This window comes from Microchirus variegatus (assembly GCF_963457635.1).
Source record: "Microchirus variegatus genome assembly, chromosome: 5".
In the NCBI taxonomy this organism is placed as follows: Eukaryota; Metazoa; Chordata; class Actinopteri; order Pleuronectiformes; family Soleidae; genus Microchirus; species Microchirus variegatus.
The window spans coordinates 9,718,247-9,742,472 of NC_139806.1; the positions used below are offsets into that span (position 1 = coordinate 9,718,247).

General features: G+C 41.7%; 2 protein-coding genes across 6 annotated transcripts in view; one reads left to right on the top strand and one right to left on the bottom strand.

Moving 5' to 3' along the window:
• The first annotated feature begins 1,679 nt into the window (after positions 1–1,679).
• LOC310927485 (cysteine/serine-rich nuclear protein 3-like) lies at positions 1,680–15,846 on the top strand. 4 transcript variants are annotated; one of them, XM_083889782.1, is made up of 12 exons: positions 1,680–1,792; positions 5,034–5,233; positions 6,921–7,183; positions 7,270–7,572; positions 12,316–12,396; positions 12,481–12,684; positions 12,768–12,854; positions 12,975–13,105; positions 13,305–13,440; positions 13,888–13,996; positions 14,075–14,209; positions 15,083–15,846. In XM_083889782.1, the coding sequence occupies exons 2-12, from the start codon at positions 5,035–5,037 to the stop codon at positions 15,493–15,495; spliced, it is 2,061 nt and encodes a 686-aa protein (XP_083745908.1). In that variant the 5' UTR covers positions 1,680–1,792; position 5,034; the 3' UTR covers positions 15,496–15,846. The 4 variants fall into 4 exon arrangements, with proteins under 4 accessions (XP_083745908.1, XP_083745910.1, XP_083745911.1 ...); XM_083889784.1 differs by having other exon boundaries at positions 12,768–12,842; XM_083889783.1 differs by having other exon boundaries at positions 1,704–1,792; positions 4,954–5,233.
• Positions 15,847–16,714: 868 nt separating this feature from the next.
• The window catches only part of LOC310927487 (WD repeat-containing protein 48), a gene marked incomplete at its 5' end in the record, with an annotated part of 8,259 nt that continues 747 nt past the window's right edge, over positions 16,715–24,226 (bottom strand). Inside the window, 17 exons of one of the 2 annotated variants that reach the window (XM_083889788.1) lie at positions 16,715–18,154; positions 18,253–18,445; positions 18,551–18,627; positions 19,441–19,528; positions 19,664–19,769; positions 19,879–19,974; positions 20,056–20,152; positions 20,243–20,350; positions 20,527–20,624; positions 20,717–20,819; positions 21,434–21,508; positions 21,887–22,111; positions 22,199–22,300; positions 22,917–23,005; positions 23,121–23,333; positions 23,431–23,509; positions 23,650–23,790. In XM_083889788.1, coding sequence (XP_083745914.1) covers positions 18,059–18,154; positions 18,253–18,445; positions 18,551–18,627; positions 19,441–19,528; positions 19,664–19,769; positions 19,879–19,974; positions 20,056–20,152; positions 20,243–20,350; positions 20,527–20,624; positions 20,717–20,819; positions 21,434–21,508; positions 21,887–22,111; positions 22,199–22,300; positions 22,917–23,005; positions 23,121–23,333; positions 23,431–23,509; positions 23,650–23,790 — 1,986 coding nt within the window. In that variant the 3' untranslated portion in view covers positions 16,715–18,058. The remainder of the gene's footprint in view (positions 18,155–18,252; positions 18,446–18,550; positions 18,628–19,440; positions 19,529–19,663; positions 19,770–19,878; positions 19,975–20,055; positions 20,153–20,242; positions 20,351–20,526; positions 20,625–20,716; positions 20,820–21,433; positions 21,509–21,886; positions 22,112–22,198; positions 22,301–22,916; positions 23,006–23,120; positions 23,334–23,430; positions 23,510–23,649; positions 23,791–24,226) is intronic. The other variant, XM_083889787.1, reaches the window with a different exon arrangement.

The window sequence follows — 24,226 nt, forward strand, 5'->3', positions numbered from 1 at the left end:
AAGAGCAGACGCTGTATGGAAACAAAGACAGGACATAAAGATAAAAGAGACATGCAGGAAACTGAATCCTCAGAAGTGAAATGTAAGCACTATTGAATACCACACACTTTTATGTTTTTGTTCCTCTGGGCTGTCATCATTCTGTCCACCTAGATCCAAGTGAGTTTTTTCTTATTTATTTGACATAAACAATTATTATAATAACAAAGGAAAAGAGTGTTACACGTCACCATGGAGACACTTCATGTGTTTATAAAGGTCCCTGATTGCCTTCTGCTAAAAAAAAAGAAAGAAAGACAATGATGTTATTTATTCACCACTACCTCACGGTGAGTGAGGACACAGTGTGAGCACCAACAGGCAGGAATCTGTGGAGAGGAGCGTCTGTCAAACACGTCTTCTGCCTCTGACTGTGTCACTGTCTGCGTCATGACAGACAGGAGAGCCTCAGAGAGGACATGTGAAGCGAGAGGATGCCTCCCCAGCACGAGCTCTCATAGCAAGCAAGTGTTAAGATTATGCTATCAGGGCAGATGTTGGCTAACTTTTTAAACTATGCAATCTTATCGTAGGGTTTTAAGCCTGGAACCATGCTGACCCGGTACGAGATGAATTGTGATAATCTGTTTATCTTTAATTTGGAGAAAATTATTACTGGAAAATGGAAGAAAGTGAAAATAATCTCTCTCCAAAGACTTACCTACCTACCAACCTACCTACCTATCCGACCAATGTACCTGACCTACCTATCGACCAACTGACCTATCTATACAATTGGCCGACCTACCTAAATACCTATCTGACAACCAACCAACCGACCTACCTTATGACAACCGAGCGACTTACCTACCTATCCTACTAACAGACCTACCTACCTACCTACCAACCCACCCGCCAACCAACCAACCTACATACCTACCTAGCCACAACCAACCAACCAACCTACCGACCTACCTAACTACCTAGCCGCCAACCAACTGACCTACCTACCTACCTGACAAACCAACCATCCTACCTAATGACAACCTAGCAACCTACCTATCCAACTGACGTACCTACCTACCTACCAACCCGAAAAACCTACCTATCTGACCTACCTACCTACCTACCTACCTATCTACCTACCTATCCAACCTACCTACCTATCCAACTGACAGACGTACCTGCCTACATACCTACCTACCTACATACCTGCCAACACTGACAAACCACCCAACCTACCTATCTGACCTACCTACCTATCCAACCAACCTACCTACCTATGAAAACTGACGGACGTACATACCTACCTACCTACCCGACAAACCACCCAACCTACCTACCTACCTACCTACATACATACCTACCTACCTACCTACCTACCTACCTACCTACCTACCTACCTACCTACCTACCTACCTACCTACATACCTACCTACCCATCCATCTACATGAGAGCATTATATAGCATTGACTCTTGCGTATTGTAATAAATCTGTCTTGATTGTTATGGCTGAAATCTTGAGAAAACGGCATTTTCACTTCCGGAATTCCGCTGCCCGAACTCAACGAGGCGCATGCGCCATGTCTGTGGAGGAGGAGGAGTAAGGTGGGGGTGAACGATCTCGCCTGAGCATCGACTCTTTGTGAGCTCGCAGCCACAGCGCTCATGTACACACTAGTACTACTGTGTGTGTGCACATAAACACGCAGGGAATCACAGAGCTCAGCTGGCTGCTCCACGGACCCGCACGCTCAACTTCCTGTCACATTCAGCCCTTTTCTTTCTTATTATGTTACCTTTTCCTTCGTGGTGAGTAACGTAAAGTCACGGCACTCTCCTCGTGCTGTTTAATATACAGGTGTTATAGTCTTTTATGATGTTTATTATCACTCAGTGTTTGTGTGGGAGTCAGATGTGGCAGATAACTACTGTAGAAATCGTTACATCGATGTTTCTAATTCAGAAGTGTTTATGTAAACTCGGATTTGTGTTGTGTTGTGTTGTGTTGTGTTGTGTTGTGTTGTGTTGTGTTGTGTTGTGTTGTGTTGTGTTGTGTTGACTCTGCAGCGACAGGTTTGCTTTGGTTTAAATGGGAATGAGGCTGCCAGTGAGACAGAGGGGGGAGACAGTGTTGTCAGTGAGGTCAGCTGGATAATGACGACTACAATGTCAAACAGGAAACAACTCCTTCTCCCCTCCAATCAAAAAAAAAAAAAAAAAAAGTTGCATTCCTGTAGGGCAGTGTTTCTCAAAGTGTGGGCCGTGGCCCTCTGGTGGGCCATGGAGGGCATTGCAGGTGGACTTCAGACAGGGACGGAAAAATTGCAACAAAAATAAAAGTTTTGTAGTTTAGTCCTTAGGCTTCTTAGTTATGGAATGCTAGAATGCTAATCAAGGGTCCTTGCACAGCGGCCATGTTTTAGCAGGAAAAGCAAAAGTGTTACTGATCACGTCAACAATGGCTCTAGTTTATGTCAAGTCAACACGGTGGTGTGACCTGCATGAAATCCTGAAACTGAGGAACCGAAATGGAACTCAGCCATCATTCATTCATGCTCTGCAAAGGACCCTAAAATAATTGAAAAAAAAAAAAAATGATAATCAACATTGAGATCCCATTTTTATTGGGTAATCGGGACAAAAATGATTGTTTTTAAAAGTGAAGTCTAGAAAGTAGGACAAAGATAGCCACCAGGGGGAGACGGAATTGAAGTCGATGGGTAATGAGTCCACTCTCAACGTTCTCCGTGGCTAGTTTCAGCTCTTCTTCAGCAGAAAAGGATGTCACTTTTGTAAATGATGTCCTCATTTAGAGGAAAATAAAAGATAAAGCACAGCACAGAATGTGCCCAGCCATGGAAAAAAAAAACAGGAACAAGTCTCCCGAGGGAGCGTTTGGAGTCATTTACAGATTCTGAAAGTGTAGTTTCTAAGCTTTCTAACAATGTCAAAACACATGTGGAAATCTGAAAATATTTGATAAGATGTGTGAGTGATTGACAGCTGGTGTCTTTGTGCAGGTGACCATATGGTCTATGGTTCAAATCTGGGGCTTGAAAATGTTTTAGAAGCCTAAATCCAGTGACGTTTGGAAGTGGTCCGCTGTAGGGGGGTTAACGCGTGTCCTCTCAAAGCTGCACTGCAATTATCATAAACCTTTAGCGGTTACACTTCCTCGTAGTCTCACTGTCTTTTACTTTAAAGCTCCCTCATCTCCTCCTGCTGCATGTGAACATGCAGTAAGTGCTGCTGCTGCTGCTGCTGCTTTGAGCCTTTAAATTATTAATGCAGTCTCAGTGGATACCCACATGCACCATGAAGCCTCTCCACTCTTCTCTTTATTAAATGTAATACATGTGATGGAGGAGAGACAAAAAAAAAAAAGTTGCTGCAGTGCAGATTTAATTAGAAATACTGTCCCTTTATTATTTTTAGACACGGCGGGGAAAGTGGTGCAGATGTGTTTTTCTTTTTCTTTTCTTTTTTTTTTCTCCCCGGCACAGATCATAAATCCCTTTACTCCTCCTCGCTGTCTGTGTGCAGCAGAGGGTTCTACTGTGCAAACACTGAAATGGCACAATAAGCTGTCTCTTGTTTCACCTCTTATTTGCTGATGGATCCAGGAAGCTGCTCACTCTGCGAGCACACACACACACACACATGCACACACACACACACACACACACACACACACACATGCACAGCCTCACTGGTATTTGAGTATTTGCTTACTACAGACTATCAGAAAGCCCTTGTCTTGTGGAGGGACTGTGTGTCAGTGCAAAAGCGTGGCCGGCGAGCACAGCCTGTGCACACAGCTCTGACCAGAAGCAGAGTGACTGTGATCAAACATCCCGCAGGGGCCAAGAGTTCAAGTCAGATGGTGATGATTCGGTTATGAAATATTTTTCGCCATTACTCATAACGAGACATTCGAAACGAGCAAGTGAGGGCTTGATTTGTCGCTGATGACGAGATAAAACATATGCTGCACTGTAAAAAAAAAAAAAACTCAAAATTTCAAGGCAACTTGCTGCAATCAATGTTTGAGTTTACAGCCCAACAAAAGATCTCGAGTTCCATCAACTAATATTATTTTGTTAGACAAACGTGTAAGTTAGAGTTGTGCCAGCTCAAAATTAACATTTTTATTTTTTAATACATTTTTTACATTATCTGAACAAGATTAGTTAGCCAAAGTGTTTGAAAAGAGAATGTGAGTTGGCACAACTCTAACTTACAAGTTTGTCTAACAAAATAATATTAGTTGATGAAAAAAATTAGATCTTTTGTTGGGCTGTAAACTCAAAAAATGATTGCATCAAATTGCCCTGAAATTTGGAGTTTTCTCAACTTTTATTTTTTTTACTGTGTGTTTGCAGCTTCCTGAATGTTTTTCATAGGTTTCTATATTCATATTTGGTAATAGCACACACTCTGCTTAGATTTCTGTTTATATGGTAACTTGTCCTGCTTAGCTACGCGACCCTGAAATTACACATGTTTAGATTTATTTTTCCACGTCCACGTCCCAAAAATAGCAGCCAATCGAAGGGCGTTACACCTCCGAGCGCTTGCCACGTGACCGCTGGACCCTCTGTTTCCACATATTTCTCGCAAAAAAAAAAAAAAAAAACTTGAGGAATCATCGGAATGTTAATTACTCTACAGGGAAATGAAAAAGAGCTGTCGATTTCTCGCTCTCTCTGTGTGTGTGTAAAAAGTGGGATTCCACTGCACCAACTCCCCAAACATCACAACGCTAAATAATCTCCATCAAAGTATAATTAGCCTAAACAAACTTTTGGCCTGAAACCAGCTTAACCAGCAGAGCTGCAGCTCTCAACAGGAAGGAGACCTCATTCCTCCAGTTGTCATTTTTGTCTGTTAAGCACAAGCAGTTGTGGAATGAGCCAGATTTTATCATCATCATCATCATCATGACTGTAATGTTTCATTTTCATGTTCAGGCGACCGTCTTGTTTTTTCGTGTTTTCGTTGCTCTACTTTCCCGACCAACGTTTTGGACTTTATTTTTGTGTCCGCGCAGAATGAGAAGCAAGCATCACAGCCAAAGTATGAGAGGCATCCCGAAGAGAAAGTTTGGGGAGGTAGCTGACAATCCCTCCTGCTCCTCCTCCTCCTCCTCCTCCTCCTCCCCAGCCTCCTCAGAGTGGGAGTCAGATGGGGAGAGCAGCTCCTCCGACAACAACCGGGATTTCGCCGCTCGCCACTCGCCGTCGCCTCCCAGTAAGTCACCGAAACCAGTGATGACCACTTTCAAATAATGCAAACTTCTTCCTTATCTGCCCATTTCCCCGTCAGTGTTTTATAGGAGTGTCTCTTATCGGCACGCAGCAGCGCTGTAATGAGCTGCTGATATGAAAACCCCAAACCTAAAAGGGCCATTCGAGATAACGCAGCAGTGAGAACGACTCGCCTGTCTGTTGTTCGCTCGTGTAAACCATCATTTGCCTGGGCATTGGGACGTTGTGGAATTGATTTGAATATCGGCGTTCACCTTTAATAGGAGACCGATCAAATGGGCCTGTCATCGTGTCACAAAGGTCATGCGGGGACACAAACATTCTGCAAAGGTTTTTTATTGTTCGCTCTAAAAAAAAAAAAACGCATGTGTTACAGTTTGTTTGAGTCTGTTTCCAGGTTTCACAACTGGTGCAACCCAGTGTGCAGCTCCACACACACACACACACACACATGCACACATATTCAAACATCTATCCTTTTAAGGATCCTCATTGACACCCATTCATTTGGACGGCCATAACAAAGCATTATCCTTAACCACAACTTCACCACAGTCCAAATCTTAGCCCTGAACTTAACCAGTACCTCAGGTGTGAGGTTCTCTCTTATTAGGACCAGGTTTTGGTCTCCATGAGGACTACTAGGTCCTGACAAAGTCAGTGTTTATGCCAGAAAATGTCCCCAAAGAACAACGACACCACACACACACACAAAGCAGCTGAGACAGGTTTAGTCAGCTGGTCTCAGTTGTTTCGTGACCTTTGCAACTGGAGTTTAGCCTCAGTCGTGTGCGAGACAGTCAGACACAGTCTGCTGAAGCCAAACTGTGAAATCCCAACAGCAAGCGACAGGGTATTAACACCCAAATTGGCAGAAAGAGTCTAATCACACTCCGTTTGAGCACAAATGAACAGCATTTAGACCTAATAACCCTCTTTGTTATCTCATTTCCTTATCCAACTGAATCAACTCAGTGAGTCAGTGAAGTGCACAGTGTGCCACCTAGTGGCCAAACAGTGACCTGCAGAAACTCAGGAGGACTTCACTTCTTACCGACTTAAGTTTATTATGGAGTTTCCCGACTATGACTCAGGACAACAATACATGATCATTTCAATATATTTTATTTATATTTTGCTTTTCACTTTGTACAAATGCACTTTACAATAAAATAACTACATTTATGACTTTTAAAGCATAAAAGTAGTAGTTTTATTTGTTTCCCATAGTCTAGTTTAAAAATCTATTCAAATCTATATAGTCATATATTTTTATGAAATGATCTATAATCTGTTTTCCTCATCTTGTTTTGTTTGTATAACCTTGTTTACGTAAATGCTATAGAAATAAAGCTTCATTGTCTTTGTTTTTGTTTTGTTGACTACTTTAAAAAAAAAAACAGGCCTGATAAGGGTTTGGCAATAATTCAGTAAGAATAGAATAATAATTATTCAATTGTAAAATATATGATTGACTAAAATGTATATATTATTCATGCATTGTACAAACACACTTTGGGAAATATGACTTATCATCACTTTGATGTCATTTTATGCCACTGAAGAGATTTAAATCATAATTAACTGGTTTCTTCAGCTGTCACTCAGGAGCAAAATCCATGCACAATTAACATACAGGTTTTTTTTGTCTCTTTTACAAACCCTCTCAGTTCGTTCCATTCTGAAGAGACCAAGGCTCAGGATTGCCCAGAGCAGCGTGCGCTTTGACCACGTGTCAGTGTTCAGTTTCCCGCGCTGCCAGGGCTTCACCAGCGTGCCCAGACGTGGAGGCTCCACTCTGGGCATGGCGCAGAGGCACAGCACCATCCAGAGCTACACCGTGGCCGAGCACGCACTGGAGCAACAGCACAGACGCAGGGAGAGGCTCCGGGAAAGGCGCAGAGAAGAGAGATTCAAGGCGCTAAAACACAAAGTGCGTACGCTGCCTCTTTGCATTCGTCAGCATGACACTTCTGCGCTCACAGTCCTCTCACGCTTTCCGTTTGTTTTTGAATCCAGCTGATCACCAGTGGGGCAATGGACCAGCAAGAAGCAGACACGCTCACCGTGGATCAAGTCCCAGACGAAGACCGCAACGTCCACATCAGTGACGATGAGCTGAAGGAGAGGAATTTCCTTCAGCCGTACTCCTCCAGACAGCGGCAAGCGCTCCTCCAGTTAGCGGGGGTGAAGCGCATCGACAGGGAGGAGAAGAGGCAGCTTCACACTCTGCGTCTTTCCAGAGAGGCGTGTGGATGTGACTGCCAAGGCTTCTGTGAGCCAGAGACCTGCGCCTGTAGTCTAGCAGGCATCAAGTGCCAGGTACAACACTCATGCATATACATAACCACTGACTGTGAGAAGGTTTGATTCATATTTCTGGTGTAAATGAAATATGAAATATGTAATTGAGCTTTCTAAGCGTCTCAAATATTTATTCTACCGTTCAAAAGTTTGGGGTCACCAATACAATTTTCTTGTGTTTTCCATTAAAAGTCACACTTTTTTTCATCAAAAGAGTTGCAAAGTGAATAGAAAACTGTTTTCAGCTGTGCTAACATCATTGCTCGAGGGTTTTCTAATCATCCACTAGCCTTCTAACATGATTAGCAAACACCACGTACCATTAGAACACTGGAAACGGGCCTCTATACACCTGATATTCCATTAAAAACAGACGTTTGCAGCTAGAATAGTCGTTTACCACATTAACAATGTATAGAGTGTATTTCTGATTCATTTAAAGGTGCCATATGTAAGAATGTGGCCAAAAACAGTTACTATATTTAAATTCAAAATACAGAGGTCTTTTAGGTTTTGTTTTCTGACATAACTGGCAACTCGTGGTTGCTCTGCAACTGAGACTCTACTGACTGCAATGATTGGTAGACGGCGGTAGGTGGCGCCACATGCCAAAAACATGATTTCAAAACATAAACATGATTTGCAGTCTGCAAAAAAAATGTTTTAATGCAAATATTTTGTCTGTACTGTTGTTGTTGGTGAGTTCAGTTTATTATATGAACATTATTCCTGAGTCTCTGTGACATATTAGGAGGATTTTATGGCCAGTTGCTTTAGATTTATTACATAATGCACCTTTAAAGTTATATTAATTGAAAAAAAAGTGATTTTCTTTGAAATATAAGGACATTTCTAAGTGACCCCAAACTTTTGAACGGTAGTGCATACTACAAAACAAAATATATTTATCGAACGTGACATATTTTTTTCAATCTGCCACATTAACCTGAGTGGATCTCCCTTCACCCACAGGTGGACCGCTTGAACTTCCCCTGCGGCTGCACTCAGGACAGCTGTGGAAACACTCAGGGACGCACCGAGTTTGACTCCAGGCGCGTGCGGACCCATTACATCCACACTGTTATGAGACTGGAACTGGAGAGACGACTGCAGGACGAAAAAACCCCGAAACACCGAGAAGAACCGACGGGGCTGTCAGAGGACCTTGTAGAGGATGAGGACCACGATGAGGCTCGTGCAGTCACACAGGACAAGAGGTGTCCCTTTGGGTTTACCATGGATGAAGACGACCTCTCTCTCACACTGCCCGCAATGCCTTCCTTCCATTACATCCCGGAGCAGTTAGTCGAGGAGGAGAACAGCTGCAGCAGCGACATGACCGAGTCCTCCTGCTCCTCCTCTGACTCTGATGTCGCCGGTTGTCTCAGCGAAAGCCAGAGTCTCCCTGAAGGTTTGCCCTGTTCCATTAGTATTAGCGATGCTGAAAATATGAATGACGCCGTGTGCAGTCAACTGAGACACATGGGAGAACCACTGACACCTCATGGCGGAAACTCTGCTACTGACAGCGCAGGACAACTGACACCCAACGCGTTCACAGGCAACGTAAGCAGGACCTCACTGACGGACTGTCTGGACGAGAACGCTAACCAAGCCAGAGACTTCTTGGACAACGACTCGCTGGAGGACTACCCCAACACTCCTTCGCCCACTGTGGACTATTCCTCAGGGATGTACATGGACTTGAGCCTGTCTTCTGACTCCGACCTGGAGTTCTTCGACAGCGACTACCCCTCGGCACAACCCCGCAGCTCTTTTAAGGGACACAAACACCCGGCCAGTGTTTGCCATCTACAGCTGTTTAGCTCCGTTAATCTGCCACAGTACGAGTCAAGCACCTACCTCCTGGAGTCCTTGATTGGCTTGACTGACTGAATCGAGCCCAGATCGGGTTCACCCTGTCAAAGATGATCAGTTTTTCTAGGCCACTCAAGGAACTCCTGAGGAGAATCTATGTAAGAGAATTTTATGTACAGAGCACTGCTTTAATATATTTGTAAGAGTATTTTATGTACAATGAATGCTTGAAAAAAAAATTGCCTTTGTTTCTGAGAAACTCCCTTTGAGTAATCTAATATATTTACATTCATTTCTTGGTTGTCCCTGAGAATTTTGGATTTTTATAAATGAAGGGTGCACATATTTTGAAGGCAATGTTACCAAATGTAGAGTCAATGCAGAGTTAACATTTCAAGGCCACGTTTTCCTTTGCGATATCGTGAAAAGTTTGCCTGAATCACTGTGGGTTATCCCTTTTATATGCTTCACAAAATGTTTGAAATCTCTGTATTGAAGTAATAAAAAAAGAGTTTTATTTATTTAGTCAGTGTTCTGGAAATTAGTGTGAGTGGTAATTGTGTGTCATTCATCAGTTTGTGGGAATTTAAGAAACTGGACAGCATCAAATCATGCAATAATTATTAATTCATACATACATACATACATAGAAAAGTATTAAAAAGTGGTAGGTGAGTTGTATTTCCACTGGAAGGTTGTGGGTTCAACATCCTTGAGCAAGACACGTAACCCCATGTTGCAGCATGTGATGGGGTATGAAAGATAAGAAAATGCTATATAAATACAGACCATTATCAACTCTTCTTCTTCTGATGTTATTTGGTAGCTAGTAACGAGTAACTAGAATAATTAAAGATGCATTATGTAATAAATCTAAAGCAACTGGCCATAAAATCCTCCTAATATGTCATAGAGACTCAGGAATAATGTTCATATAACAAACTGAACTCACCAACAACAACAGTACAGCCAAAATATTTGCATTAAACAAATCTTTTGCAGACCTCAAATCACGTTTATGTTATGAAATCATGTTTTGGCATGTGGCGCCACCTACCGCCGCCTACCAATCATTGCAGTCATTAGAGTCTCAGCTGCCGAGCAACCACGAGTTGCCAGTTACGTCTGAGCTACAATGGCGGAGAAAACTGAAGCTAAAAGACCTTGGTGTTTTGAATGTTAGTGTAGTAACCGTATTTGGGCACATTTGTACATATGGTGCCTTTAAGGGAAATGTAGTGCAGTAAAAAAAATGTTTAATTTATTTAGGAAAAGTAGTGGATTAGTTGCCAGAAAGTACAAGTACAAGTTGCCAGAAATACAAATAACAAAGTAAAGTACAGATACATGAGTTTTGTACTTAAGTATAGTAACTAAGTATTTGCACTATGTTACATTACAACACTGGTTGTTTGAACCCGCAATTATAAGACTTGCGTGGCAGTGACGGCCTGGTACTTTTGCACTGTTTTCCTCTTACGCCCGACTCGCATGCATGCGTTCGATGTAATCTGTGTTCGTTTGATTTAGACTGCAGACAAGATGGCCGCCAACTGTCATCTGTGATCAGTGCTCGCTCTCGCGCTTTTGTTTTGGTTTAAACTGCAAAGATACTGGGAAATATGGGCCTGTCACAGAGTTCAGAAGAGACGGAGGGGGGGACGTATGGATACCATGTGCACGGCGTAAGACTCAACATGACACATCTTTTCTTTGCTCCATGTAGCCGCGTGGAACAGCGGCTTATCGTGACAAGTCACTGTTGATGCTAACAGGCAGCTAGCCAGCCAGCTACGTCAGATTTTACCGGTTAAACCTGACGAAGTGGCACCGTTTATTTGATGTTCACAACGGGCAGGAATGTGTCGTAGACGCGTTTAATTGTTTGTTCAATGTTTGCTTATGTAAACTTTAATTCTGCTGGAGGATAACGTCAATATACTCAATAGTCCTGATGAACCCTTAATCTCATGTCTGTAGTTATTGTACTAATCGCCAACTATTTAATCGGTGTAAGTTATAATAATACTATTATACATTTTTATTTACATAAATATTTCATGAAGTCAAAGGCGTTTTACATCAAAATCAAGTGTTCGATCAATTTTATGTGGCCCGCCACTTAAATGTTTGTTTTTGACATTTCCAGATTCATTTAGCTGTAATTGTTGTGAGTCATATGTATTTGTGTAGCAAAACAAACACCCTGTATGTTGAAATTATGTTAAATATCGTTACAAATGTTCGATATTTTGACGGAATGATGTGATATCATTTTAAGATAATATCACCCACCCTGACTGTGTTCCACACAGTTAGACTTTTCCTTTCTTGAGCACCCCCTACTGACCAGGCGTGAAGCTCATGTGGCCTGCAGGTCATTTGGCTTTGAGAACCCTGCTTTACACTATATTACAATGACAGTAGGAAAACGTAATATTTTAACATTTGTGGACAAAACAAGATGTTTTGAGATTTAGAGATTACATTTTACAGACCAAAACAATGAATAAACTAATCTATGGGGATGTGCTATTATATGATGGAAATGGTCATTCGTTGCAACATTACTTATAACACAAATATCTTAATTGAGGATATGTGCCTGTGTAATTGTATTTATTTAACCCTTCTGAACTCTTGCTTTAATGGCCCAAAGAACCCTGATAGAAACCTGAATCTACTGACTATTTTCCTCAGCGATTAATATAACTGTTGTTTTCTTGATTACTCAATTGTTTCTAAAACCTTGAAAAACCTTCTCTAGACGTTCAAATGTGTTGAGAAAATAAACATAACTATATTAAACTTGTGAGGTTCATTAGTCCTTGGAAATGTAATGATTGTTTCAATTGTAAAAAAAAAAAATATGTGTACATTAATCCATAGTAATTCATAGTTTACAGCAAAATGATGATAAAAGCTTGTGTCTAACCTGGACAGGTGCAGCCAAACTCCCCTGCGGAAGAAGCCGGACTGCAGCCTTTCTTTGACTTTATTCTGTCTCTGGACAACAAAAGACTTGTAAGTCTATTTGTTTGATTCATGTGAAAAAGCACATCATTCACTTGTCGCTGAGTACAAAGCTGATTCTGCTCTTTGTGCCAGAATGTGGAGAATGACCAGCTGAAGGAGCTCCTGAAGGCCAATATGGAGAGAGCAGTGAAGATGGAGGTGTACAGCACTAAAACCACAGGCATCCGACTGCTGGACGTGACGCCCAGCAGCATATGGGGAGGACAGGGTCTGCTTGGTGCCAGCGTTCGCTTCTGCAGCTACCAAGGAGCGAGTGAGAATGTCTGGCACGTCCTGGTGAGTTCGCCACAGAGTCACTTTACTCAATCATAGCTTGATATACATTTATATTCTATAACTGAAGTTTCTTTTCCGCAAAGGATGTGGAGGCCGGTTCACCTGCTGCCCTCGCTGGACTTCAACCACACAGTGACTACATTGTTGGAGCAGATCAGGTGTTGCAGGATGTGAGACTCGTTTTAATGTCGTATTACTGGATTTAATTTGATGGCGTAGATGACGAAATGTCGTGTTGAAGGCCACATTCAAAGATGAGGTGTAGCTAATTCCGTGTTTCTGATTTCCAGTCAGATGACTTCTTCTCACTGATAGAAGCTCATGAAGGGAAACCTCTGAAGCTGCTGGTGTACAACACGCAGACGGACGCCTGCAGGGAGGTGGTGGTCACACCCAATGGAGCATGGGGAGGAGAGGGCAGGTTTGTGAAGAAAAAAAAAAAAATTCTTCCTTTTGGTTTTAGCTAAATTTGCTTCCCATGATACAAAGTTTCACTCATCTTATACCAAGTTTATTTAATATAAATAAATCATAATAACAGTTGGCCTCTCTTTTCATTGAGGCAGTTTAGGGTTGTTTATACATCGCTATGCTTATGTTGTATACATGTTTCTTCCTAGTTTGGGTTGTGGTATTGGTTATGGCTATCTGCACCGAATCCCAGTAAATTCTACTCTGGAATCACCTGCAAAACCCGTCGCGCTTGTTCCTGAGGAGAAACCCTCCCCGACACCGCATTCACATGGATTCACTGAGGTAAATGTTTGATATTGAATTAACATTTATTCAGATGGCTTCTTTCTAGAATAGAGTTCGTAATTGTTCTCACATTCAGAAACATCTAATTTGAATTTATGACTTAGTTTTGAAACCAATAGCCATTCATTGTTTCAGGGGGTTTTATTTATCAGTTTATTGGTATGTTAATTTTTCCAGCACAATCAAAAATGTAACATAAATGTATAGAAATAAAAAAGAACAGTATTGGAAGGGGGAGATGAATTATGGCTGCTAATACTTTATGGAGAAGGGATGGAATTAAATGAGTTTTACTACTTATACTTTCAGATATGTACATGAAATGCATTATTTTCTGTCCACGTTTGTACAGTAATAGTTACTCTTTTATGTTGGCAATTCTTGTTGATATGCTTTCCTGATCATGGGATCAAACACTTACTGACGCTTTTTTTTTAAATACAGGCACCACTTATGGCACCTTCAAACCCGAGTGAAGATGTGTCCGACGTTGAGCGGGTCACCCCCGAGGAATCTCCTCTTCCTCCTCCCATCCAGAGAGTCATGGACCCAGGTCAGTTCAGTTATTCGGTATTTAAAGCAGACGCCTTTTACCGTCCGATGTGAAAACCCTGTCATTTGGTTTCTTAAGACTCTGAAGTGGCAGTGATGAACCCCGATGTCGCAGAGCTGGTGGACAGGCTGGATTTGTCCGTGTCGTCGATAGATATGACCAACACTTCACTGACCATGCATGAGGAGAAGGACAGTGAAATCTCTGGTGTCGGTGAGTTACCCGTGTAGCATTTAGTTCCAGTGACTAGCTGCTGAAGCTTGAGTTATATTCATATTCTCAATAAGTTCTGGCTAACGATGTATTGTTTTTTATTATTATTTTTTTAAATAGCAAAGGTTGCCATTTTGATTTAAACATTTTGATTGTTCTATGCCAATAAAAACAGGGTAACACATACACGTTGTTGGAAAGTAGCTTTAAGTTCTCATCTTTACGATAGGACACAGAGCAGTTCATGGTTTGGTTTTAAATCTCCTACACTGTGAATATTGAATTGAACCTCGACATTTATCAAAATGACATCACAAATCAAATGGCATTTATATATTTTCCTCAAATTGTTCACCTCGACTGTGGAATTGTTGCAGCGGTGCTATCGTATTGTGAGATTTTGATAATGTTGCATCTGATTGAGATCAGATACAGGACAAACTCTTGCATGAAACGGGAACAAAAATACTTGAAATTATACTCGCTTCACACTGTCAAAAAAAAAAACACCTTTGACCAATGAACTGTGTTTAATAGGCCAAATGATACTACAAGGCACACATGTTTTTATCAGCTTCGGTGGGAACGAAAGACCCAGGTGAACTGATCCTTACTTTCTGAAACTCAGGACGGCTTCCAATATCATTTATTTCATCAATCGGATCATCTAAGTGATCGATTCAAAGAGATACCGAAGTAAAAGATGCAAAATAGTCACCACTTGCAATTGAAATGGTGTCGATGGGCTATTTTTAGCCGCTTCACCAGGTTTATTTTATGTACTTTTGTTCCTGAGTATTCTCCTCATGATTTTTATCTGTCAGGCACGTAAACTATTCATTCAGACATATATTTTGGTTTCCTGTTGCACAGAAGAGCTGGAGGACAGTGTGCAGCTCTCATCGTCAACGGACGACCAGACAGAGGCACAAGAGCTCAGCTCCCAGGCAACCGTGGACCTCACCTCTGCTCTCGCGTCCTCTGAGATTTTTTCGGACTCCGCGGACATGCAAAGCTTTCTCATGGAGTCTAACGACAGCCCCAGTACATCTTTCGGTGTGTTGTCTTCACCCGTAGACACATCCGAGCCTCCAGAGTCCTTCGTCACCTCCGAGGACCCCCCCTGCCCATCTCCTGTCGACGAGTCAAAGGCAGACGACTGTCCTGCTCAGACTGTTGAGGATGAGACGGTGGGGGATTCTGCGGAGTGTCCAGCCGTGGCTTCTGCTCAGCCGTGCAGCCACGAGCACAGTGAGGATGAAACGGAAGAGCCACATCTCGATTAAGCTCGTGTCCGCCCCCCCCCCCCCCCCCCGTAACACAAGAGCAAAACAAGCAAAGTGAAACTGACAATCACTATAGAGGAAAGTTCAGGACAGACCCCGGGAGAGCTTTCTGATGTTATGACAGTCTGACACCAGAGTGCATCATCAGATTAGTTGCACGACAGGAAGCAGCTGCAGCATTAGCGCTTTAAAAAAAACTTGGAAACAGTGTAGGAATATACTGTTGTTAATTTTTTTTTTTATACGTGAGAATATAAAGTTACAGCTAATTTATTAGCCAAAAAGGGCTTTTGTGCTGTTGACATTTCCCCTTGTCTGTTGCTCAGTTTGGTCAAGACTTAGTTTGTGATACTCTAAAGTGATGGATACTTGAATACTTCCAAAGAAAAACACTTCAGGCTGGAAACAACAGCTGCACCATAATCTACACTAGCTGGTGTTTAAATCTACCAGTTTTATTTTCATGGTGCATTATAATGATGCAGTATAACTGCTGTTGTGCTTTAACGAAGCATTATCCATTTAAATAATTCCTCTGATCGTGTTTTAAAATACACTGGAGTTGTATTTTTAATTATTGCGATTTATAATGTTTATTCCATTGAATTGAGGGAAATATGAATTCATTTACTTGACTTTTTACAGCATATTTCAAGATGTCAGTACATTTTTAATTTAACCAGACAAAAAGTTATTGATCAGTTTGAAAACAACTTTACTGCCCGTCAACCTGGAATTATGTCCCCAAGTTTTGTTTTACATCATTTTTCATTTAGTAATCTATGCAACTATTGATTAGTAGTTTACATTTAGTAATGTATGTCTTGAGATATGTAAAAAAAAAAAGCTGATAACAGTAATATTGCTGTTGGGTAATTTTATGTTGGTTTTTTTCTGTCGGAGTAGGTGCTAGTGTGTAAAATAAGGAAAAGTATTTTGGCAAATATTTTATCAATGAATTGTATGTTTTATTAGGAATGAGTGCAGAGTCTTTTCGATGAATGTGAGATGGGTCGATTCTTTAAAGGTTAAACAATCATGTCACTGACTCAAAGAGAAATCGTTATTTTCTTGCTTCACACTCATCTGTGCAACACGTTACAACTCCAAAAAACATCCACGTATAATCCCCGTAAAATCTGTCATTGTTAAACCATTCCAATTTATTTCTCTGAATGCCTAAAATATACATATTTCACAAGATTATTACAACAGGGATATTGCAGTGTTATGGCCCAATTACGGTACCCAACCTGGTTTTGGCCAATTAGAGCTCACTCTGTGCATCCCCCCCTCCCCTCCCCCCGCCCACTACAGCGTTACACACATACACTCCTCATGGCAAAATAACTCCAGAAAATTCACAAGGAAGGGATTTGTCGTTCTGCTTGGTGACACACGAAGAGAAAATGAGTATTAGCGTTTATTTTACTTTGGTGACTTTCCCACAGTGGTTGAACGTTTTTGATATATTCTGAAAGAGAAACCCCTTCAAGTTATGTGTATTTATGTTTCATTGAACTATTGAAATCTAAACGAAATATACATTAGGAACAGCCCTCACCGTCCACAACGTCCCCCGCTCATGAGCCGAGCACAAGTTAAGCACGAGTTATTGTTTAAGATATACGCCTTATATATAATTTCCCCAATCGCTTAGATGACTTGAAGAACAACTACTGACATTCTTCAAGAGTCAACTGCAATTTCTGGGTTGTATTGAATACCAACAAATGCAATCTTTTTCTTTTAAACATCCATGTAAAATAGTAAAATTACCTTCATGACCACAAATGTGCTCTAGGGATTTGGAAAAATAACCTGGTTTTAAGTAAACTGTACAACAACAAAATGAAACTATTGACCCCCACCCTGAAAAAACAAAATCAAAAATAATGTTGTACATATATTTACAAAAGAAAACAACAACAACATTCAGTCCATTTAGAACGGTACAGCTAAACAGAAAAGACCAAGACAAGTGCTTCTGTCAGCATAGTTCAATGATTAGAAGTCTAAGCTGAGGTTAAGTTCAAGTTTAGATGTACGCCCGGCGACAACAGAACAGATGAGGACAACTGTGTTGACGCTAAACCAAGTGTTCTTTCAAACGGATGACGGCCGTGGAGTGTTTGTAGAACAAGGACAGTTTCTGGAATGTACTAGAACAGTCTACTACATCCATGTGCACACACTCACTCTTACGCACACTCGGACTCGAACGCAATCGCTTCAAAGTAAAGTGGCAGTCAGGAGGAAAGAAACGAACGTAGAAGTCAAAAGAAAAAACATTGGTGGAGTTCTTTGTTTCAACTGTAAAATAATAATAATAAAAAAAAACAAGCACGGACGACTAACTTCCCCGGTGTCTGTTGGCTGCTCCGCTCTGTTCCGCTCCGTTCCCTAAGATACACCACGATGAGCCAGGTTGCCACACATTTTACTGGATTCTCATTGAAACTGGGACTCTTGTCCTCACAATGGGGTTTAGGGTTCTACATGTCAGAGGTGGGTGGTGATTGGCAAATGACAGAGTTCCTCTTTTTTTTTAAAATGCCAACTTTCACGTGGACTTCTGCCTATAGTGAAGCGTCAAGTCCCCGCCGCTCTTCCAGATAAAATGTTTAACTGTTCGCAGGTCCATGTTGGGATCTAGAACCTGGGTCAGAGATGAAGAAGAAATAAAGGTGATTAAGAGGACGTTGAAGATGCTTTATAGTATGTGATGTTGAGACTGGCGAGGACTTGTGTGCCCACCTGGTCTTGACACATGAGCTCAATCTTCTCCTCAGCAAGCATCGCCATGTCCTCCTCCTTCTCCTGCTCCCCGGGCTTATCGTTGGCCGTGGAGCTGGTGGTCTGCGACTCGTTGTCAAGGTTGATGATTTTCTCATAAACGTGCTCCATCACCTTCCTCACCTGAAGCATGTCGCTGGCGGAGAGGCGGTCCCTGCCGAGCACACACACACACAGCCGGCAAAGTCAGTCATCATCAACAGCAGGTACAACTACAACACACTGAAGAACTTTGTGTGAAATGCATGTTTTCACTCACTTCTTGAGAGTTTTTGCACCAGAGGAGGAATGAGGCTGGAGGTAGAACGGGATTTTGTTGAACTTGGGCATATTTTTCTGAAACAAGAGGGAGTGTACAATAGAACATGTAAAAACAGAACTTGACTTGAACTGTTGACTGTTTGTTGATAACCATTTCACAGAGGCACACTATACGTCATAATGTTAAAGCTCCCATAGAATGGTCCTATCTCACATATATGTTAGTTATGGAGGTCTACTTGCGTACATTAACTTGTTTTTATGGTCAAAAAACAGTTGCTGCAAACGAGCCGATAGAAATCTCTCATCACTGAAGCTCTCGTCAGTCGCACTGTTTCAGACTGAAATCTCACCCCCAGTAGACATAACTGTTTTGTGATTGGCCAACCAACAAGAGCTTTCCCAACTGTCTTGTGAATGGCTTCGTCACGACTCAGACCCAGAGTCAGAAGACACTGTCGCAAGGGAAACACCTCCACAATGGACGTTCTTCTTCTGTGGTTCAATGTACGCAACCGGATGTGCCCGGACTAGTGCCCGGAGCAGGAGGGTCTGCTGTTCAGGAGACGAGATCCTTACGTCACGATTCCAGGCTTTTTTAGAGCGCTTGCAGAGCCCGAGAATACAATAAAACCCAGTGTTGTCAGCAGTGACTGAACTGTTTGTTTCTAAACTTTAGGGCTTAAAAAATTAGGTAAAGGCGCAGACAAACACCAAAGAAACAGCGTTAATTGGAACTTCCAGTCTACGAGAGCTTTCACCTCTCAAGAAAAGTTGCTGTTGTAATTGAAAGCAAACTATTAATTGTCTCTAGTGACTTTCAGAGGTTCAGAAAACCCCATGTATCCTAATCTGTTGAAATACACTGTCAGGAGAAATAATACTCACATCTACAGTTATGTCAATAACCCACTGTGGGACTGTCTCATTCAGCAGCATGGATTCAGTCTCTCCACCTGAATCTCGACACAACAACCTGAAACACATGACATCACAGAGTCAAAAATGTACATCCCTATGCAATATGAAAAGTGTATGTGCGGCGGTGACATGAGATAAGATGCTTCATGCTTTCAGTCAACAGTTATCCTGCATTGAAAATAATTATTACCGAAACAGAGTTCTGCCTCCTGCTTCCCCAAAGATGACCGGCGTGTGTGGAGGCACCTGGAAATATCCATTTCCTTTTTGGACCCTGTTCTCCTGCTCTCCATTCACTGTGGACACATGAGCAATGCTTCTGTAAGTAACTGATTTTGTGATTTATTTATTTTTTTTCAATCACAACACGGCATCGTGAACGTGTGAAGTCGACCATTTTCTTACCGTGGTTGACCTCGTTCTCCTCTTCGTCCATGGGATTGATGCGAGTTCTGGGCCAAAACTCCAGCAGAGCCTGCAGCAGCAGTCCACCGAGGTTCACTGCAAAAGACCAAGGGTCAAATAGTCGCAGTGTTCAATGTGTATTCCATTACAAAAACTTGATTAATTCAGATATCTTACGCTTTGGGTCTGAACCGTCGGCGCTTGAAAACCCTGCATCTTTTGCAGAAACCCAGGCAGCAAAGCAGTCGCTCTCATCCAGTGTGATAGTGAGCATCTGTTCAGCAGCAAACAAAAGAGTTACTTAGACCAAGACACGCTTACTTAACAGAGGAGCATATCTATTATGAGTAGGATTGTGACTCACCCCAGTTTTCAGATCAACAGAGAACCAGTTTGGCACATAGACCATTTTGAAACGCTTTTTAATCTCTTCATCGAACTCCACTTTGCCCAAATCTTCACCCTTGCAAGCCTGAAGGTAAAATATTAACCAAAAATAAACACAACCATCATTATCCAAGTGTAATGTTGTATATTTGAGAAATAGGTCATTGAGATACTTGTTATAGTTGCTGCGCTAGATTTGTTACACCAGTTTTACCCCAAGTATCATGATTGACTGGAGGAATGTAACTCTACTACATTTACCTTAAGGACATCCCAGAATGCCACATTGTTGTTGGTGTCTTTGGTGAGTATGTGTCTCTTGTCATTCAGAATGTGGCACTGGATAATACTGGCACCTCCTGCAAACACGACAGACAAACGTCTACTGAAGACAGAAGGACGACGAGGAGAACACAGCAGTGTCGCTCGGGTAAGAAAAACACAAGTTTACCTTTAATGACCTGCTCTGGCTGAGTACATAGCGGGGTCAGAGGGGTAGTGCAATCGTTGTCATACTCCCCCGATGACCTGAAGTTGTGCATTCCCTTTAGAGACTTTAGAGCACACAAAACACACAGTTATGCAATGCAATTACAAAATCTGGTTTTAAATGTCTACGCACAGTGCAGGAGGATTTTTACTGAAGAGCTTTGGGCACTGCCACCTGCGTACACTACTGTTCAAAAGTTTGGGGTCACTTAGAAATGTCCTTATTTTTTTTCAATGAATATAACATTAAATGAATCATAAATACACTCTATACTTTGTTAATGTGGTAAACAACTATTCTAGCTGCAAACTAGAATTTGTAATGGAATATGTACATAGGTGTATAGAGGCCCATTTCCAGTGTTCTAATGGTGCATTGTGTTTGCTAATCGCGTTAGAAGGCTATTGGATGATTAGAAAACCCTTGAAAACCCTTGTGCAATTATGTTAGCACAGCTCAAAACCTGTTTCTAATCTTGTCAATGTCTTGACTATATTTTCGATTCATTTTGCAACTCTTTTGATGAATAAAAGTGTGACTTTTAATGGAAAACACAAAGAAATCGTATTGGTAACCCAAAACTTTTGAACGGTAGTGTAAGTCTGTGACTGGAAGTCACTGAATTCCAGTCATTACATCGTTAGTCACGCATTGATCCCAGGTGTCACGTATGCTTACCCATTTATTAACAGATGACTTGGTGGTGGAGACCCAGATTGCTGGAGGTGGGTCGGCGGATCTGTCCAGTTCCATCTGAGCAACAGAAAGGCGGCGGAAAAAAAGGTGAATGAAATGGATAGATATGAACAGCTGTTTTAGTACTTAAAGAAACACAATACAGAACAACATTCCTTAAAACAAGTGCCGTCATTGCCCTGAAAAGCAAAGACGAGCCAAGCCTAAAAGAAAAAACAGGACAAGGAATATACGGCATAAGAAGTAAACATGTACTATAGTGCAGGTAAACACAAAGCTACCAGAACCTCCGTCTGCAGACACCCACTTAAAGCAAAAGTTGGCATACTGACAAGACCATTACATACAATTATTAATTCCCCAGACAAAACATTTCATTTCATGTTAATCTATAAAATGACATCATGTATTGATTAATGTGTACTGTACTCTTACTTTGAGCACTGGGGCCTTCTCCTCACAAATGAGCACACGGATGTCTGGGTTGCGCAGGTCAGTGCAGTAGATCTTTTTGTCCCTGCCTCCAGAATAGACATGTGTAAAGGCCTCGTTGACCTGCAGGGCCCACACCCCTTCATCGTGCACCCGGTAGGTGGCGATGCACCTCTGCTGGCCGAGTGACCACAGACGGATCGTCCCGTCTGAACTGCCCGAAAGGCACTGAGAGGAAGTAAATGGATAGATTAGCATTTCTACCTTTTTGTCAATCAGCTGCGAAACCAGTTAACGTCGCACATCTCAAATCACCTGAGTGCCATCTCGATTCAAGAGCAACGACTTGACGTTGTCTGTGTGACCCTTCAGCTTCATCAGTTTTGCGCATGTTCGAGGATCCCACACTCTCAAAACCTGGAGAAGAGAAGAGAGTCGGATCATTTCGTCCTGGTAACCTTTACCGTAGCCACAATTTACATGATCTCTTAAATGACTTCAGTGACGTCTTCAAACAAACATCTTTGAAACATCGTGGACAGATTTATTCATACGGATTTATTTCACAGATCACCTTCAAGCTGCTCAGTGATGTCATCTTTTGACCAAACATCATGTGTGTTGCTTAACTAAGCATTCTTCCGACTCTTCTTTATGTCACTTAATGAACACTTCTTTGTAGAAATGTGGATCCTGGTTTGATAAAGTCCCACTTAACGTCAGTAATAGCTGTCAAAATATAGAGCTATTCCACAATGTACTTTAGCAGCAGCTTTAGCACCTTTTAATCTTATCTACAGCAGTCCCTTAGTGCCAATTATGCACAAAAATAACCTTGCACCTTTCCTCTGTATCTTCCTGATGAACACGAAAACATTAAATGCTAGTTCAAGAGCAACTACTACTTTTTAGATTAGAGATTGTTTCGATACAAACGTTTCCCGGGTTCAGCCATTAAACGTGTGTTGCATTAATCTGATTAAATTAAATTAAATTGAATTATTAAAGTGTGTGCATCACTAGGAAACCAAACCTTTTCTGTGGATCCGGATACAATGACTGTGCCCATCTGATTCATCGCTAGACTGTAGATGGAGTCCTTGTTCCCACTCAGTGAAGAGGCTGTTGCAAACAAAACAGAATGAATCCACGCGTGTGCAACGTCTTTCACTTCAAAGTCAGAGTATGTAGACCCGAAAATGGGCACAGCTGTCACAGAGAAATAAGCGCTACTTACTGGTTACAGTGTTATTGGAAGCAGTGAGTGCTGTTAGTGTGTTCACATCCCAAAGGAAAATCTGGCGGTCGAGACCCGCTGACGCCACCAGCTCCTTGTCCTTAGCGTAGGCCAAAGCTTTCACATAGTCCTTGTGTGTTCGTAACGTCGACATGCAGAAGCCTTTATGTGCGTTCCATACTTTGACAGTTGTATCAGATGAGGCAGATATCACTAAAAAATAAAATGGAGTCGATGAGAATCGCTGAATGTAAAATGCAGAGCTGGGATCTTAACTTCAGAAAGAGGGAAAAAAAATCATCAAACTCACAAGTTTTTCCATTGCAACACAGAACTATGTCATTGACCCAGTCTGTATGATGCTCCATCGATGCAATATACGGATCCTGCTACGGTGACAGAGAAAAAAAAAACTCCAGACACTTTTAATTTGAAACAATGAGCATAACTCGTGCATGTGATCGGGGTATGATCGTTACATGACTTTATTTGAATGCAGCTGGCTGCTGAGGACAAGAAGAATCTTTACCTTGTGCTGGTAGACACTCCATATCCGGATGATGGAGTCCCTCCCAGCAGTGAAGAGGCGATTGAGTGCTGGGTCTAGCTGCAGCGCATTCACCCCATTTCGATTGTACTTCTCCACCTCATCTCTAATGACATAGGACACCTGAAGGAAAGAAGAAAAAAAAAGGGGGGGGGGGGGGTGAGCTTTTGTCCTGCTAAACTGGGAGAGCGTGACAGTGAGAGATCCCAAAGATTCAAAACAAGAAACGTGTAAAATATCAGATTCGGGCAATCTAAACAAAAACAGATAGCTGAAATGATTCGACATGTAAGCCATTACAATAATATTTTAATTCACAACCACTTTTAATGATGTGGCTCATTTGTGTATAGCAGAAGAGTAATGACATATCATTCAGACAGGGAAAAGAACACATCTAAGAATTTAGTTTGCACACACTTTATTTCACTGATGATAATCACTGTCTAATTAGACAAAGCCATTTGGAACCTCATCAAATAACTGTTTGACTAATGCTGCCACACTTAACATTTCTGTTTTATTGTGCTGTGTTTACGCATGGTACAACACATTACGG